Below are 16,520 nucleotides of genomic sequence, written 5' to 3'. Positions count from 1 at the left end.
CACCCCACAGGCGGTGGCTCTTCCGAAGGTTGCGGTAACTTCCGTCCATCATTTTTGCATGGCCCTCATTTAGGGAGTTCATGGACAGATTATGTCCTTACACGACAGACTTTCGTGCTTGGCTCTTGAGAATTTTGTATTTGAGAATCTTTCTTTCAAAAGGCGCACCACCATGACCACCACCAAAACATATTAGAAGCAAAAGGGACCAGTGGCCTCACTTGCTAGGGCAGGAATCACAGCAAGGCTTTGTCATGCGTGGAGCAGCCCACAGTGCCCGGGGACGAACTCAGCGGTGCGACATCAACCTCGCAGTCCGCACGTGGTCACCTGCCTACAGGGCTCATCTCAGATCCATCGCCCTCCAGATGGGCCAGAGTTTTTCCTTAGCATTCTTCCGAGGAGCGCCTGCAGCCCCAAAGTAAACTGGTAGAGACTAGGGGTCACTCGTGCAAGGGAAGAAGCACGACCGGGCAGTGCCTCGGCACGTCCACGCTAGCCCAAGGCCGGACAGGCAGGTTCAGGACGGGACACCGGGAGCTCAGACTGCGAAGAGCCCCGGGACGCCGCGGGAGACGCGGCCTGGGCTCCCGCTGTCCTGGCGCCCGGGGACTTGGAAGCCGTCGGACGACGCGGCGCGCGTCCCTCCACCCTGAAGTCGCTCAAGTCCTCACTGGTTGTGGGACAGTGGCCGCAGCCTGCCAGAGAGAATCCGAGGGCAGCCCCGACGCCGTCCCTCGCCCCCGCCCTCCAGCCGGGTGGGGTGGGGAGGAGACACTGATAAGATGTCCCAGGTTCGGCCCCGGGGACCGGCCCCCAGGCGTGGCGCGGGCACCGCCAGACTCTCCGACTGCGGCCACCCCCCGAGGGGCCGGGGTGGGGGCGCCGGTGGGAAGGTGGGAGGCGGAGTCGCTGCGATGCTGGGACAAGACCAAAGGAATGAGTAATTGGAAATTCTGTAACCGAGACCCTGATCCCAGACCCTTTAGCTCTTTCACCCCCGGCCCCCTGCCGAGAGCAGAGGGCACTGGAGACCAAGGAGGACGTACTGGAGAGTCACGTTTCGGAGAGGGAAGTGAAATAAAGAGGGCGGCACCCGGGGGGGATCTGTGCGTCATTGAGGGACCGAGGAACAGCGCCCGGCTCCCGGGGCTGCCCAAGGAGAAGTGGGAGTGAGAAGCCGGAGGGGGCGGCGGCGGCGGCGGGCGGGGGCGCCGCGAAGTGCCCAAGCTTCTCGCCTTCCCGGGCGGCGCCCCGGCCGCCGCAGCCTCGTGGCGCTCAGCCCGCTCCGCCGCACTCGGCACTCGCGCACCATGTGCCAGTCGACCCGGCCCTGGGCGCTGCTGGCGCTGCTGGCTCTGGGAGGTGCGGGGCTGTGCCAGGCTGGCCCGCAGCCTGGCTACCCAGCCCGGCCCAGCGCCAGGAACAAGTAAGTGGCTCTGAGCGTCCGGGGTCCCTGCGTGCTCCGCCCGAGACTCGCCGCTGCACTCCCAGACCACTCGGGCGTCCGCCTCGGGCTCCCCGGAGCCGCTCCTCCGGGTGGCGGGGTGCTGGCGCGGGCCGTCCCAGAGCTGAACAGTGCTGGGATGTGGGGGCGCAGGGGGTGTGGGGCCGAGCAGAGCGAGCGGGAAGACATTCCCAGGCATCACAGGCGCCCTGGCTGCTGCGGGGCTTCCCTCTGGCCTTTTTCGGGTGAGGGTGCTCGCAGGGCGGGAGGCAGCCCCGTGCCCCTCTGACTTTGCGTGCTCCCTGCCCTTCGCCGGTCACGCTGCTCAATCAGCTCGCCCTCCTCTCTCCCCCGCCTCATTGTTCTCCGGCTTTACACTGCTCCCGCTCTCTTCCCCCAGGAACTGGTGCGCGTACGTCGTGAACAAGAACGTGAGCTGCTCGGTGCTGGAAGGCAGCGAGAGTTTTATTCAGGCGCAGTACAACTGTCCCTGGAACCAGATGCCCTGTCCGTCGGCACTGGTGTGAGTGGTGGAGCGGGGCGGGCGCGGGGCCCGGGCGGTGGGGGTGGAGAGGGCTCCGAGCGCGGGGCTCCGGCCCTTCTGCAAATCTCTGTGGCAGATGTGTTGCGGAAAGGCGAGCCGCGGGCAAGTTGGAGCTCCGAGCTGGGTACCAGCCGGGTACCAGCCGCGCTGGCGGTGTAGGAAGCGTGCGCTGCCCGGAGCGAGCCCTGAGGATGCGCTTGGCTTGGGCGTTTGCCATCACCCGGGCACTGGAGGGGCACATAAAACCTCCACCCCAGCGTCTTTCTCTCTTCTTTCCCCCTTACGATTTTATTACTAACACAAGGCAGCTGGACTTAATTAGATCCATATTGTGTGTTCTGAGGCACTCGGAGGATTCTAAAATGCATGCTGCTAAAAACCTTTCAGTGCAGTATTAACTCGGGTGTTGGGGAGGAGGGGGCGTTGGCTGGCAAGTGTCTACCCTAAGACTTACTATTTCCTTCAATCTTGTAGCTCGAAGTTCTCAGGAGTAATTTGTTTAAGCGTAGGATCTTACTCTAATTAGACTGTGGGATTCACTAAGACTGTCGGGAGAGAATGGTCTTTGGAGACCAGGAGAAAGACTTCAGTTAGAAAGATTTTGCCATCTTAAACACCTACAGAGGAAGCTATGCCAGAGTACAGGGCCTGTTTAACACATCCCAGCTGTCCCCGCAGAGCCCTGGAGGTTCTGTGTCCTCAGATATCAGACCAGGGGGCCCCATGGAAATGAATGGCTGCTGAGAGGCACACGTGATGGGCAAAATTGTTTTCCACAAAGAATAAGCTGTTTGTGTTAGAGCACAGTTGTCATTACAGCGAAGAACAGTCCATGTGGGACCGAGGTGGCTGCAGGCTCCCAGGCCGACCTACCAGCAGGGATGGGACAGCTCCTGTTGGGCCACACAGACACTTAGAAGACTGCCCTGCTTGGTAATCCAGAGGGAAAAGGCTGCAGCTGAGTGGCTGTCACACGGGGCTGGCTAGCTGGTCAGAGCATCTTAATCGAGGTAATAAAGTTTAGGTGTAAAGTCTGTAAGCAGAGACAGCTGCACCAAGGCAGTGTCAGAGCCATTAAGTAAGTTTGTGTTGTTTAAAAATCAGCATTGAATGATTTGTTAGGAATATATATTTTTAAAAATATTTACCAATTGATTTGAAATTCAGAGTTAGAAAGATCTTCCACTCACTGGCTAACTCCCCAAATGGCTCCAACAGCCTGGGCTTCCAAATCCTGGAGCTTCTTGCAGGTCTCCCGTGCGTACTGAGGCCCAAGCACCTGGGCCATCCTCCTCTGCTTTCCCAGGTGCGTTAGCAGGGAGCTGGATAGGAAGTGGAACAGCCTGGTCTTGAAGTGGCACTCCTATGGGACAGCCACCGGCAGTAGTTTAACACACTGTGTGGCAGGGCTGGCTCCTGGAATATTTTGTTCCTCTGCTACAAGGAGGACCTCTCGTGTTTTGCTGCAGCCTTCATCCTGTCACACCTCAGAGGTGCGCATGGGATCTCTTGTTGTGAAAGGTACTGTTTTTTCACTGGACAGATGGTTTGATTTTAGTTTTGCAAATTATTTTAGCTGCTTGGAAAGCCAAAGGATGGTTTAATTATGCTGTTTGATCAAAACTTGGTTGTCTGTGGGGAGTGAATAATCGCCAGGGCAGCTGGGTAATGGAAGGCACCTGATCTGTTTTCGCCAACCACTGAGGGCAACACAGTTGCCATACACATGACAGCTGTGTCTGTGGTTCCATTAAAACTAAAGGAAGCTGCGTGGGCCTCTGCCTTCGATCATGACCCCGTCAGCGTGGGTTTTGTTTCTCTTACATTTCCAGTGCTGCATCTCAAATATGGGCTTTTTAAAAATGCAGTTTAGTTGATGAATTTCTGGAAATTAGCCTTGGCAAACTCATTGTCTTGACTTTTTCTTAGGTTTTTAGGGATAGGAAAGCTAAGGAGGGTTTGCCTTATGTTTCAGCCTCTGCTTGTGGCTGAGCGAAGACAAAGGGCGATGTAGGTTTTGATCCTGAGAGAGAATGGCTGTTCCTGGTGGAATTGCCCGTTGTTTTCTGATGAATCCACAAGTATCTCTGGATGGTTAACCCGGAAGTCTCATGAGATGCCTCCTGGATCCTGAGGATTATGGAAAGAAGGGGCCTTTGGGAGCCCCCCGGGGGTGCTGAAGGGATGCTTTGGGGGCAGTGTTAGACGCTTCCACCCACCCGGAAAAGGCCTGGCTGCGGGAGTCAGAGCTTCCTGCTGGCCAGCCTGAGCCCCGGAGCAGAGGAGGCGCAGGAGGAAGAGGAGTGGGACCAGGAGAGAGAACAAAGACAGGGAGGAGGAAGCCCCATCAGGAGCCCCGTTTCACCAGAGGAAGCAGAGTCATCCCAAGGCCGGCTGGAGGGTGAGTGAGCGCCTTGTGGCCCAGGGCGTGGCCCCGCTGCCCTCTGCCCCAGGGCCCGCAGTGTCCCTGCGTTTGTGTACTTGAGGACTGTCCTGGAAGCCAGTCCCCATAGGAGTGTGAGCAGTCTGGTGTGTGACCAGGTGTGCTGTACACTCCTTGTCACAGGGGCTCATTTTGTGGTGGTGCAACAGCCTTCATCCTTTGTCACACTGCCCTCTGTGCTATACAAGTTGTTCAAGAAACACAGGCATGTTTGATTGCTCCTTGTTATGCTGGTTAAACCCCCCACACCTGGAATTATTCCCCATCCCTGCTGACCTCAACCCTCATCCCTGCTTCCCGGTGCACCCTGGGATGTGGCACATGATGGTTCAAGTGCTCAGGCCCCTGCCACCCACATGGGAGACCCGGAATGGGCACCTGACTTCTGGCTTCAGCCTGGCCTGGTCCTGGCCTTTGCAGACATCTGTGGGAGGAAACCAGGAAATGAGAATTTCCTCTGTGTATATATTTCTCTTTTGGCCTCTCAAATCATAATAGTAATAATAATAATATAGAAATTAAAATCAGGGGCCAGCACTGGCACAGCAAGTTGAGCCGCTGCCTGCCGGCGCCCCTTAGCAGCACTAGTTTGAGTCCTGGCTGTTGGACCTCTGACCCACCTCCCTGCTAATGTGCCTGGGAAAGCAGCGGGAGATGGCCAGGCATCCTGAACCCATATGGGAGACCCGGATGAAGCTGCAGTTTCCTGGCTATGGCCAGCCCCAGCTGGTATGGTGATTTGGGGAGTGAACCAGGGAATGGAAGACTGTTTCTCTCTCTCTCTCTGGATTTTAAAAACTTCTAAAAGAAACTGAGGTTGTGAGATTTGGGATTTCCTCTGTGTGTGTGTGTCTGGCTCGGCCTTTCTCCATGCACAGGCTTAAAACCTGAGCAGGGTTGCTTCAACCAAAAGTGGCCTGTCTTCCTGGAGCTAATCCCTGTGAGTGGCCCACAGGGTCTCAGGCACAGCGACCTGGGAGCCAGTGGGGAGGCCCCGAGGGGGCAGATGCCCACCCGAGGTTGCCTTGCACCAGCTGCAGGCTGTTTTTTTCCACTCAGTCCCAATTCTCCAGGTGGCTGGAGGACTCCTTTTTTCTCCCTTCTGAGATAACTGCTTCGCTTTGTGTTTCCGTAATAGCCCAGCCAGACTTGCAGTTTCATTGCACGGAGGAACACCAGAGGAACCTCTGACTGTGAGGAACTGGCCATGGTGCGTGTGTGGGGGATCCTGGCCACCCACAGAGCCTCCCAGAGTCCCTGCTGAGAACCTCCGCCCATCCCGGCCCCAGAGGCGGAGACCCGGGGTGGCTGTAGGGGCCAACTTGGGGTCTTGAGTGCCTTGGGGTTCTTCCTGGGTGGGACCAGAGGCTGGCTTGGGTGCATCAAGGGACTGCACTGAGTTCCTGCACCCCACCTCTGTCACCATGGGGGTTGGGGGAGAGTCGGAGTCAGTGGGGAGATGAAACTAAAAGGGTTTGAGTGGGTGCCAGCGTGTGTTTCTGATGAAACCCTTGTAGGGGCTGTATTTTAACATTTGATTCACACCAAAGGAAATTTTAATTCAGTTGTCCATGAACTCCACCTGGAACCATTCTGCCTCGTTCGGTAGGAGGGCTAGTGGTCAAGAAGCAGCCGAGCCCGCGAAAGGCCAGGTCTGTTTGTCCGAGCCCCTCGCTGGCCTGGTTGCTGTTAGCAGTCCTCTGCAGGCGTCCTGGCAGGGAGCTGCGGCAACGCTGGGACCCCAGGTGGGAGGCAGGATGGTTCCCTCTGGACTGGCTCACGTCTCCCAGCCCCAGGGTTCCTGAAACCGCAAATGAACTGGGATTTAGCAGTGTCAACCCCACCCCACCCCACCCTACCCTGACCTCTTGACCTGCGTTATAGTTCAGTGGGATTTTTCTTGTTGACTTTGTTTTAAAGCATATCTCTGGGGGTGGGGAGAGCTGCAGCCTGTGCCGGTGGCCTAAATGTGGGGGCCCAGGGATTTGGTGCAGGTGTTAGCTGGAGGAGCGAGTTCCAGAGCGCTCCAGTCCTTGATTCCAGTTCCTGACCGGATGGCTGTCCACTTGGCTGGAAAGCTGTCGGTGAGGCAGCAGGCTCACCTGGGGGAAAGTGCTTAAGTAAAAGACAACATGGAATTCTGAAAGCTGGGAAAACCCTGGGCCTTACGCGTTCTGGAGCCTCCAGTCCGCTTTCCATACCAGCAGGAACAAAAGTCCATCTGTTCCCAACAGTGCCTTTTGGGAGAACTGTTTTTTTTTTTTTTTTTTTTTTTCAGCCTTTAAAAAACAGGTTTTATTTGAGAGGCAGACAGACTGAGCTCCCATACTCCTGCAAACATCTGCAGTGAGCACCACCGAAGTTGACCAGTGGGAACCCAGGGCCTCCCAGGGGGGTGGCATGGACCTAGCTACTTGAACCACCAGCCGCTGCTGCCCCCAGGGTCTGCTGGAGCTGGGGCTGGAGTGGCGAGTGGAGTTGGGACCATGCACTTTATCAAAATAGGATTTGTCTTTTTTTTTTTTTTTTTTAAGATTCATTTATTTGAAAGGGAGAGTGGCAGAGACGGGCAGAGATATCTTCCAACCTCTGGTCACTCCCCAGATGGCCACAGATAGCCCACCATCAGGGATGCCCATGCTTGGCTGCCCTCCTAGGCATGCCTGCAGGAAGCTGGCCTGGAAGTGGAGCATCTGGAGGTCAGTCGGCACTGATACGGGATTCCAGGTTTACCTGGCTGCATCACAAGCCTTCCTGTAGATGTGAGTGACTTAATTGGAGTCTCTGCTGCTCCACCACACCTGTCCCACCTCCAGCTTTGCAGTTAGCTGGTTGTTGGGAACCTCGCTGCTTTGCTTGAGTCACCTGCTTGAGGGAAGGCTGGAGTCAGCTGGAGTCACCAGGTGCTGAATCTCAGGCCATAGGCTTGGCTCCCTGTGCAGTTTCTCTCGGTTTTTATTCCAGATCAGCCCCAAGGGGTCCTCCCACCGTCCTTCCAAGGTCTGTGTTTCCTGGTTCCCAGGGATGTAAGCCCTGTGGGGGCTGCGGTAATTAACAACATTTCCCCACTCACTTTTCCTTTTGTTCTCATCACAAGCTTACCTTAGAGTTTACATAGGGCAGAGATGGGAACTTCAGAAAAGAAACTGTATGCTGAGGGTGACATTTTCTTGAATGTTGATTTTCATCTCTTGAAAGACAATAGTGAACTAAAGAGAAAGAGACAAAGCGAGATTTTTATTCTTCCATTCTCTCTGGTTTACCTCCCCAATGCAGACACAGTCTGGGCTGGGCCAGGCCAAAGCAGGAGCCAGGACCGTGGTCTGGGTCTCATCTGGGTCTCCTCCTTGGGTATCAAAGAACTTGAGCCATCAGCTGCTGCTTGCCGGTGTGCACACAGCAGGAAGCTGGATCAGAAGCGGGTAGCAGGTACTCAAACTGGCATTGTACCATGGGGATGCTGGCACTCATTCCAAGGGTGATGTTTGATCTTTCTTGGAGAAAAATAGGACTCAAAGAGAGGTGACAACCTTGAGAAAACCAGTTTGCTTCTTGTGTCTGCCTCCATGGATCAGGTTCACCCACATTGGCACGTGCTCCTGGAGGTGGCATTGAGAGGTGGCCGAAAAGGGCAGGTGGGGCGTGGGGCTCCGTGCTCCTGGGGCAGCTGCTGAGTTGCTGTAGCGGTAGTCGATGAGTTCTGGAAAAGCATATAGAAGACTTGACTTCTGGCTTGAGCTCGTGCCCACCAAACTGGGTGAATGAGGCAAGTCCGCGAGCCTCCTGGAGGCACGTTTTTCCTGTCTGCACCGCAGGGTGTATGTGGGGTCGGGCGGGGAGGTGGAAGCCCGCCGCAGCCCTTGGGAGAAGCCACTTGTGGCAGAGGTCGTTTCCACCGTCTGTTGGCTTGTTTGTAGGGTGCTCACCGCCGTGGGCTTCCCCGGCTGCCTTTGGGTTTGAGGGTAATACCACAACATATCGGGGAAAGACAGACACCCAAATGCATGACCTAAGCATATTTGGGGAGCTGTGATAATCAAGGAAAGGACAGGCCCAACAGGTGAACATTAAGTCAGACTTTTGGGTTGGCTGCTTGCTTCCTTAGGGAGCGCTTGCGGTTGGTTTACTGTAAAGGCTCTGGCTGTCCGTGGGTGTTCTGGCTTCTGTAGGTGTTTGAATGACTGTGGCAGGTTGATAAGGACCAGTTAGCTGCTTGCGTGGCAGAAATTAACTGTCGCTGATCCTGTTGATTTTTCACCCAGCCACTAACACTTTTTTTTTTTTAACTTTTTAAAGTTTTATTTACTTAATATTTGATAAGCAGTGTGACATAGAGAAAGATACTCCACTTGTTGCTTCATTCTACAATGGCTGGGCCAAAGCCAGGAGCCACAGACTCCACCCAGGTCTTCCACGTGGCAAAGCCAGGAGCCACAGACTCCACCCAGGTCTTCCACGTGGGTAGCAGGGCCCAGGTAGGTGGGTCATCTTGCAGCTGCTTTCCCAAGCACGTTAGCCAGAGCAGCCAGCACTTGCTCCTGTATGCTGATGTGGGGCGCCAGCATTGCAGGTGGCTGCTTAAGCTGACGTACCACAGCTCTGGTCCCACTTCATTACTTCTAGAGAGAAACAAAAAACCATCTTCCTCGTGTGGATAATGTGAAGACGTTCCTGGGGTTGGCTGGGAGTAAGGACTTTGGTAGGTGCTGTCAGAGCAGTTGCATGATGCTGTGAAGGCTGTTTGTTGTTGTTGTTGTTTGTTTGCAATAAAAAGTACGTCTTAAAGTCAGATATACTGAGAGGAGGAGAGACAGAGAGGAAGATCTTCGTCCAATGATTCACTCCCCAAATGACCATAATGGCCAGTGTTGCACCGATCTGAAGCCAGGAGCCAGGAGCTTCCTCCCAGGTCTCCCACAGGGATGCAGGGTCCCAAAGCTTTGGACTGACCTCGACTGCTTTCCCAGGCCACAGGCAGGGAGCTGGATGGGAAGCGGGGCTGCTGGGATTGGAACCGGAGCCCACATGGGATCCTGGTGTGTTCAAGGTGAGGACGTTAGTTGCTAGGCTACTGTGCTGGACCTGAAGACTGTTGTTTTTTTTAAGACCGTGAACACCAGTCAAATCACTTGCAGGCCGTCACACACTGTTCTGATTTATTGGTGGTTATGTGACTTTTATGTATTTTTTTGTTTACTACCCAGAATAATTGCTTCTGTCCTCCAAGAAGCTGTTTTCTGGGCTTTGAAATAACAATGAGCCATTGACCCAGTGATGGAGCCGAGCCTGACTTCGTGGCAGGAGCTGAGGAGGAATGCTGTCATTTTCAGGGTGACAGCTGTCCCCAGTGAAGGCGGAATGATGAAGAATGAAAACTGAAGTCCCTAGTAACTTTTCTTCTTCCTGTTTGCAAAGGGAGATGGGAGCTGCAGAAAAAGAAAAAAGTTGGGAGGGTTCGAATGAATCAAACTTTGCAAATGCTGCAGAAGGCAAACTTTTTAGGGTGTGGCCTTTGGAAAGATCCAGAAAGATACAGCTGTTTAGCGTTTTCTCCCACCTAAGGAAATATTAGAAATGAGAGAATCAGCCTAGAAATGATCCTTTGCAGCGTCAGCCTTTCAGAGCCGTGCACTTGGTGGAGAGAAAGTGTGGGCGCAGCCCTGGGTGGCTCCTCTTTTGGGGGCCCTCCCAGCTCTGCCTGCTCTCTGCTGCCTAGTGCGGGTTCTGCCTGAGCCCCGCGCGGGCGTGCGCTGCAGCAGCCTTGCTCCTCCAGGCGTTTGCTCCTGAGACCACTGCCAGGCAAGGCTACTTGCAAGTTCCCTGTGGCTGGAAGCCCCTCCCGGCATGCACTGCAGAGGGAGGGCTGTTGTCAGAGGAGATAAGGGCATGTAAATGTCCTCCCGGTAGGGCGGGGGGAAAAGTGCCACTTGTTTTGTTGCTAAGTGAAGCTTTTCCACATTTCTTGAAAACGGAGCTGTGGTGGAGATTGCGACAGAGCTTGGGGTGGGGATGATTTTGTAATCCAGGCCTTCCTGAGGAGAGCTTTCCTCTGTGAAAGCATTTCTCTGGCTCCCATCAACCTTCACCCCTGCTCTCTTAGGCAGCTGCAACACCAAGCTCGGGGCAGGACGCATCACCAAACCCCTGCTTGCATTCCTAACATCCCAGCATCCCGAATCCAGCCACAGAGTTCAAGGCTGGCCTGGGCATCAGGTGTCTCCCACCTGCGGAGAGTGTGTGTGTGGGGTGGGGGTGTCCTGTGGAGCCCTCCCAGGACCAAGCTGCAAGGTCATAGCCGCGCTCTGTTGTGACAGGGGGCGTGTGCCTTTCTCATCACAACAGATGGCATCATCAGCTGGCCCCTCGAGCTCATTAGGACTCACCCTGTTGCATCACAGACAACAGCAGGCAAGGACGCCCTTTCCCAGCATCCCTCATCCAGAACCAGAAAGCAAGGCGCCTCGCAGGTGCTCCTGGTTAGAACCAGTCCTGGGTACAGGTGGCGGTGGGGTGGGTACGTTTTCTTTTTTTCCTTGAAAGTTAAATTGACTTTATTTTCTATTGTAGAATCAGGCAATACTGCATTCCTTAAAATGAGAGCAGTCTTCCCAACTTTTATTTGAAACAACTACATGGAGGTGTCATTGAATAAGTAAAGTGCATATTGTAGTGTTTCAACAGGGCCACCATCACAAGCGGGAGCTCGTCCATCTCCCCTGACAGTCTCTTGTTCCTTTGCCATCCCCCCAGCTCCACCTGCACTCCCTCCCTGGGCATCAATCCACTCTCAGTCGCTATGGAGTTTGCAGTTTGGGGAACTTGGTGTGAATGGAGCCACACCCGTGTTCTTGTTTTCATCTGGCTTCTCCGTTGAGAGTCATCATACCGAGCTCCATCTCTGCTGTGCTGCGTCTCGGTCCGTGGCTGTGAGATGTGGCTGAGCCGTTTTCCTGTAGACGCATGCACTACTATGTGTACATGGTTGCTTTGTGGCCGAGAACATGACGCTGTACGAAGTACGTAGAGTCATTTCTGTTAACAGTGACAGCTTTGGTTTTCCTGAAGACCAACTGAGATGGTGAGTACATGTCAGATGGTGAGCACTAGATACATCCATAGTGGAATGGAAAAGCACGTGCATGCTGGGGGAGACATCTGACACAGGATGCTGCCTGCATCCCAAATTGAAGTACTGGGGTACTTGGTTCAAGTCCTGGCTCCTCCACTTCCAGTTTATTGAGGCAGTCTTGGGAGGTAACAGGTAAATGCTCAGGTGCTGGGGCCCCTGCCATTCTCATGAGAGACCTGGATTGAGTTGTGGGGTCCTGGCCGTCGCAGGCATTCAGAGAGTGAATCAGTGGATGGAGATCTGTCTCTGCTCTTCAAATAAAATGAAACTTTTAAAAGAAAGGAAAGAAAAGCACACATCACATTTCAGAGTTCTGAAAAATGGATTAAGAATGCATGATTAGCATAAGACACTCTGACCTGGCAGAGAGCTCAGTGAAGTTGACTGTTGCACAAAAATCCTTGTTCAGTGAGTTTGAGTAAGGCTTGCACCTGATCCAGAACAAGGCCCCACGGCAGGAGTGGCACGGGCCCTTCTCTTGTTCACCTTGTTCTCTTGAGGTTCACATTCAATAGCTGAAATGAGACAAAAATGAGTACAACATGCAGGAGGAGCACTCGGGATGCTGAAGGTGGGAGAAAGCATTCCCAGTCAGGAGGACTCCGGGAGTTTGTTTGTGAGTGCTAAGTTCTTGGCAGAGTTTTGAAGGAAGATTCTAGTTGAATATATACAGATGTGAGAGAAGCCCAAGGCCACATAGGCCAGCAAATGACATGAGCAAAGGCTTAGACGGGCGGGTGCAGGGTTTTGGCTCAGGAGATTGGCCACGGTGGATGCCAGGTCTGACCCTGGCGTTGTCAGAGAAGCGCGTGGATGAGAAGGCGCACGTGCGCTGAGCCAGGAACTACGAAGTGGCGCTGCTGGCCTTGTGTGGGCGCAGGTGCGTGGACGTCACCGAGCAGCCATCTGCATAGCTGTTCAGGGCACAGAGAGACGAGGCCACACTTTGGGCCAGTGTTGTGGTTTAGTGAAGCACACTGTCGCCTGCCACACTGGGCACCTTATGTTAGAGTGCTGGCTCAAGTCCCAGCTACCCCACAGCTGATAGAACTTCCTGCCTATGCCCCCTAACAAGGCAGTGGACGATGGCTTGGGCACTTGGGCCCCTGCTGCCTGGGTGGGAGGCCAGGAGGGTGTTCCTGGCTCCTGGCTTTGGCTTGGTCTGGTCCTGGGTGTTGACATTTGGGGGAGTGAACCAATGGATGGAAGATCTCTTCTGTCTCCCCTTCTCTGTCTCTCTGCCTCTTGAAATAAAGAAAAAAAAAATCTTTAAAAATAATCACAGCCGCCCGGAAGGTAGATCCATGTACCAGTGTATCAGGGTAGAAAGGACGTGGCTCGGTCAGGGAGTCAGCAGTTCATGGAGCCCTTGCTGTGGGCTGTCCAGTACATTTTTATATAATGAATCCATTTTTTCCATCTTCGTGTGAACTTTGCCTATGGTCAAATAGATAAACACATGTTTTTTATATATCAACTTCATTTATCTAAGCCATTATTGTTTCAAAGTGTTTTTTGTGGCTGTTATCCCATTTGATTATTTCTGTAAGAAATAATTTGATAATTATTTTTTGTGGCTGTTATCCCATTTGATATCTAAGAAGAGGGGCAAATATTATAAATCACAGGTTATATCTGAGGGAAGTGAGAAGTAAGTAATGTTCTGGTTTTGTCAGATAGAATTGACCTCATTCTTGGCTGACTTGGGCCTGACACGGAGCTGTTGTTATGGAGAATGGAACTGTGTGTTTGTTGTCCAGTATGGTTTAAAGAAGATCTGGTGCTCGGAAGGCTTGGAGATGCTTAAGCCCCAAAGTTGTAAGCTGAAAGTGAAGAGATTAATGATGGTGGTCAAGGATGGAAACTTCATCTGGTTGTTGCCTCTGGGAGATGGCCCTTGTGGGGGCTCAGCCCTGGCGTGGGCTTGGGACGCGTGTTGGTTACCTACACTGAGTCTGGGTTGACTTCCCTCTGGGCTTTGTGTGGTTGTCCCTGTGCCACCCGGCTCAGCCAGGGCTGGGACCAGGGGGGCTGCCCAGCCTTGGCCTGTGAATGATCAGTGAGCCAACAGAAGCCTCTTCCCAAGTTGCTCCTCTCGGGTTTTTAAACTAATAGGAAACTGCTGACATAGTATCCGCACGTGGGATGCTCCCAGATTGGACCCTGGGGGCTCGCGAAAGCCCCAGCGTGGGCGGCAAAGCCACCTGCTGACTGACTGTAGCTTGCTTTTCCTTCTGCTGTTAAGAATCACATGAAATGAGTTTGGGTGTTTTTGTTTTTAGATTTGTTTATTTTTATTGGAAAGCCAGATACACAGAGTGAAGTAGAGACAGACAGAAAGATCTTCCGTCCTCTGATTCACTCCCTAAGTGATTGCAACAGCCAGAACTGAGCTGGTCGGAAACCAGGAGCTTCTTCCAGGTCTCCCACACAGGTACAGGGTCCCAAGGCTTTGGGCCATCCTCCGCTGTTTCCTAGGCCACAAGCAGGGAGCTGGATGGGAAGTGGAGCAGCCAGGGCACGAACTGACTCCCACATGGGATCCCGGCATATGCACAACAAGGACTTTAGCTACTAGGCTACTGTGCCGGGCCTCAAGTTTGGTTTTTACTTTTCAGTTAAGAGATCATCATACTTACCTGGCAGGGGAGATACAATGGTCACGCAGTTATAGAGCTCATATGTTTGAACAGTTGTCAGTGGCGTGTGTGTGTGTGTGTTGAAAGTTAGAGTTACAGAGAGAAAGGACGAGCCAGTGGGACTCTGATCTTCCATCCACTGGCTCACTCCCTCGATGGCCACCAGGACCAGGGCTCAGTCAGGATGAAGCCAAAAGCTTCATCCCTATCTCCCACATGGGTGCAGGGGCCCAATAACCTTGGACCATCCTCTGTTGCTTTCCCAGGCCATTAGCAGGGAGCTACATGGGAAGTGGAATGGCCTGGACTCAAATCAATGTCCCTATGGGATGCCAGTGCCACGACTGGAGGATTAGCTGTTTATGCCACAAGCAGGCTCCCGCACCAGAGTTTCTAAGGAGGCTGACAGCAACAATGAACCCACAGATCTGGATTGTCTTGTTTAAGTAAAGCAACGATGGGGCTTTTTGTTGTCGCACAACAGGCTAAGCTGCCACTTGCCACACAGATGCTTGCCTCTGTATTGGAGTGCTAGTTGGAGTCCTGGCTGCTCCGCTTCCCATCCAACTTCCTGTGGATGCACCTGATAAAACATTGAGGGATGGCCCAAGTGTTTGGGGCCCTGTCACCCCCTGGGAGACCCAGATGGAGTTCAGGCCTCCTGCCTGTAGACTGTCCCGGCCTTCGGGGAGTGCGTTGGTGGGTAAGAGCTCTCTCGGCCCCCCTTTTCTGTCTCTCTGCTCACGCTACTTGTCAAGGGACTCTTCAGAAACAGTAAGTAAAAACCCAGCTGTTGCAAACTATATATATATATTTTTAAAGATTTATTTTTATTTTTTTATTGGAAAGGCGGATATACAGAGAGGAGAGACAGAGAGGAAGATCTTCCGTCTGATGATTCACTCCCCTAGTGAGCGCAATGAGGAGCCTCTTCTGGGTCTCCCACGCGGGTGCAGGGTCCCAAGGATTTGGGCTGTCCTCGGCTGCTTTCCCGGGCCACAAGCAGGGAGCTGGAAGGGAAGCGGGGCTGCTGGGATTAGAACTGGCGCCCATATGGGATCCCGGGAGTGCAAGGCAAGGACCTTAACCACTTGCGCCACCGCGCTGGGCCCTGCAAACTATATTTTAAGGAAATGAAAACTAAACCACCTATACTGAAAAGTTGATCATTGATGATAGCTGGTCTCCTTTTCTTTCTTTTTCTTTTTTCAAAATTTATTTATTTTTATAGGAAAGGCAGAGGAGGAGAGACAGAGAGGAAGATCTTCTGTCTGATGGTTCACTCCCCAAGCGGCCACAATGGCTGGAGCTGAGCCAATTTGAAGCCAGGAGCCTCTTCTGGGTCTCCCATGCAGGTGCAGGGTCCCAAGGCCTTGGGCCGTCCTTAACTGCTTTCCCGGGCCACAGGCAGGGAGCTGGATGGGAAGTGAAGCCATTGGGTATCCTCCTCCATCTTCCCTCCCCCATGCTTTCCATTTAAAAGCAAACAATGAGATGGATTTGTTTTTATTGGAAAGGCAGGATTACAGAGAGAAGGAGAGACAGAAAGATCTTTCATCTCCTGGTTCACTCTCCAAGTAGTCACAATGGCTGGAGCTGAGCTGTTCCCAAGCCAGGAACCAGGAGCTCTTCTAGGTCTCCCATGTGAGTGCAGGGTCCCAAGGCTTTGGGCCATCCCAACTGCTTCCCCAGGCCACAACAGGGAGCTGGATGGGATGTGGGGCAGCCGGGATATGAACCGGTATCCATATGAGATCCTGGGCATACAAGGCGAGGACTTTAGCTGCTAGGCTACTGCGCTGGGCCCATGTTAAAGACTCTTTAAGGCAGACTTGGAGAGACTGAGAGAGATCTTCCATCCATTGGTTCATTCCCACATTGCTAAAGCCAAACACCAGGAACTCCCTGTGGATCTCCTGCATGGCTGCAAGGGCCCACTCTCTTTGGGTCATCTCTTGCCAACTTCTCATGTATGTTAGTAGAGCTAAATGGGAAGTGGAGCAGCTGGGACTTGAACCAGTACTCACATGGGATGCCGGCATTGCAGAGACTTAATATTTTGTGCCGCAGCACTGGCGCCAGCTCTTTATATCTTGCTAAGCCGTTGCCCACCTCCTCCACTTGTGTCCTCCCCTCAAGCCTGGTGGATGAGGCCAGGCGGCGCTCTTCAGAGAAAACCAGCTTCCTCCTGAGTGCGGGTGAATGTTACGTGTCAGTGTACAAAATGGTTTGCCACACTGTTAGGAACTTGAAACCAGGTTTTAATGTTTTGGTCCTTTTTTCCCCAATTAGAAAAGAAGTGCCAGTGTTCCTGGTTC

General features: G+C 53.3%; 1 protein-coding gene across 3 annotated transcripts in view; it reads left to right on the top strand.

The window, feature by feature from the left end:
* Positions 1 to 1,122: 1,122 nt before the first annotated feature.
* EMILIN2 (elastin microfibril interfacer 2) overlaps positions 1,123 to 16,520 on the top strand; it is a 55,427-nt gene continuing 40,029 nt past the window's right edge. For 2 of the 3 annotated variants that reach the window (XM_040970548.1, XM_040970549.1), the window contains exons 1-2: positions 1,243 to 1,429; positions 1,848 to 1,970. In XM_040970548.1, coding sequence (XP_040826482.1) covers positions 1,314 to 1,429; positions 1,848 to 1,970 — 239 coding nt within the window. In that variant the 5' untranslated portion in view covers positions 1,243 to 1,313. Of the gene's footprint in view, positions 1,430 to 1,847; positions 1,971 to 16,520 lie in introns of all 3 variants that reach the window. The other variant, XM_040970550.1, reaches the window with a different exon arrangement.

The sequence above is a fragment of the Ochotona curzoniae genome, unplaced genomic scaffold, assembly GCF_017591425.1.
Source record: "Ochotona curzoniae isolate NIBS_2020 unplaced genomic scaffold, NIBS_Ocur_1.0 scaffold_4812, whole genome shotgun sequence".
NCBI lineage: Eukaryota > Metazoa > Chordata > Mammalia > Lagomorpha > Ochotonidae > Ochotona > Ochotona curzoniae.
The sequence above is the reverse complement of the archived record's forward strand: the minus strand, read 5'-3'. Positions and strand labels throughout refer to the sequence as shown.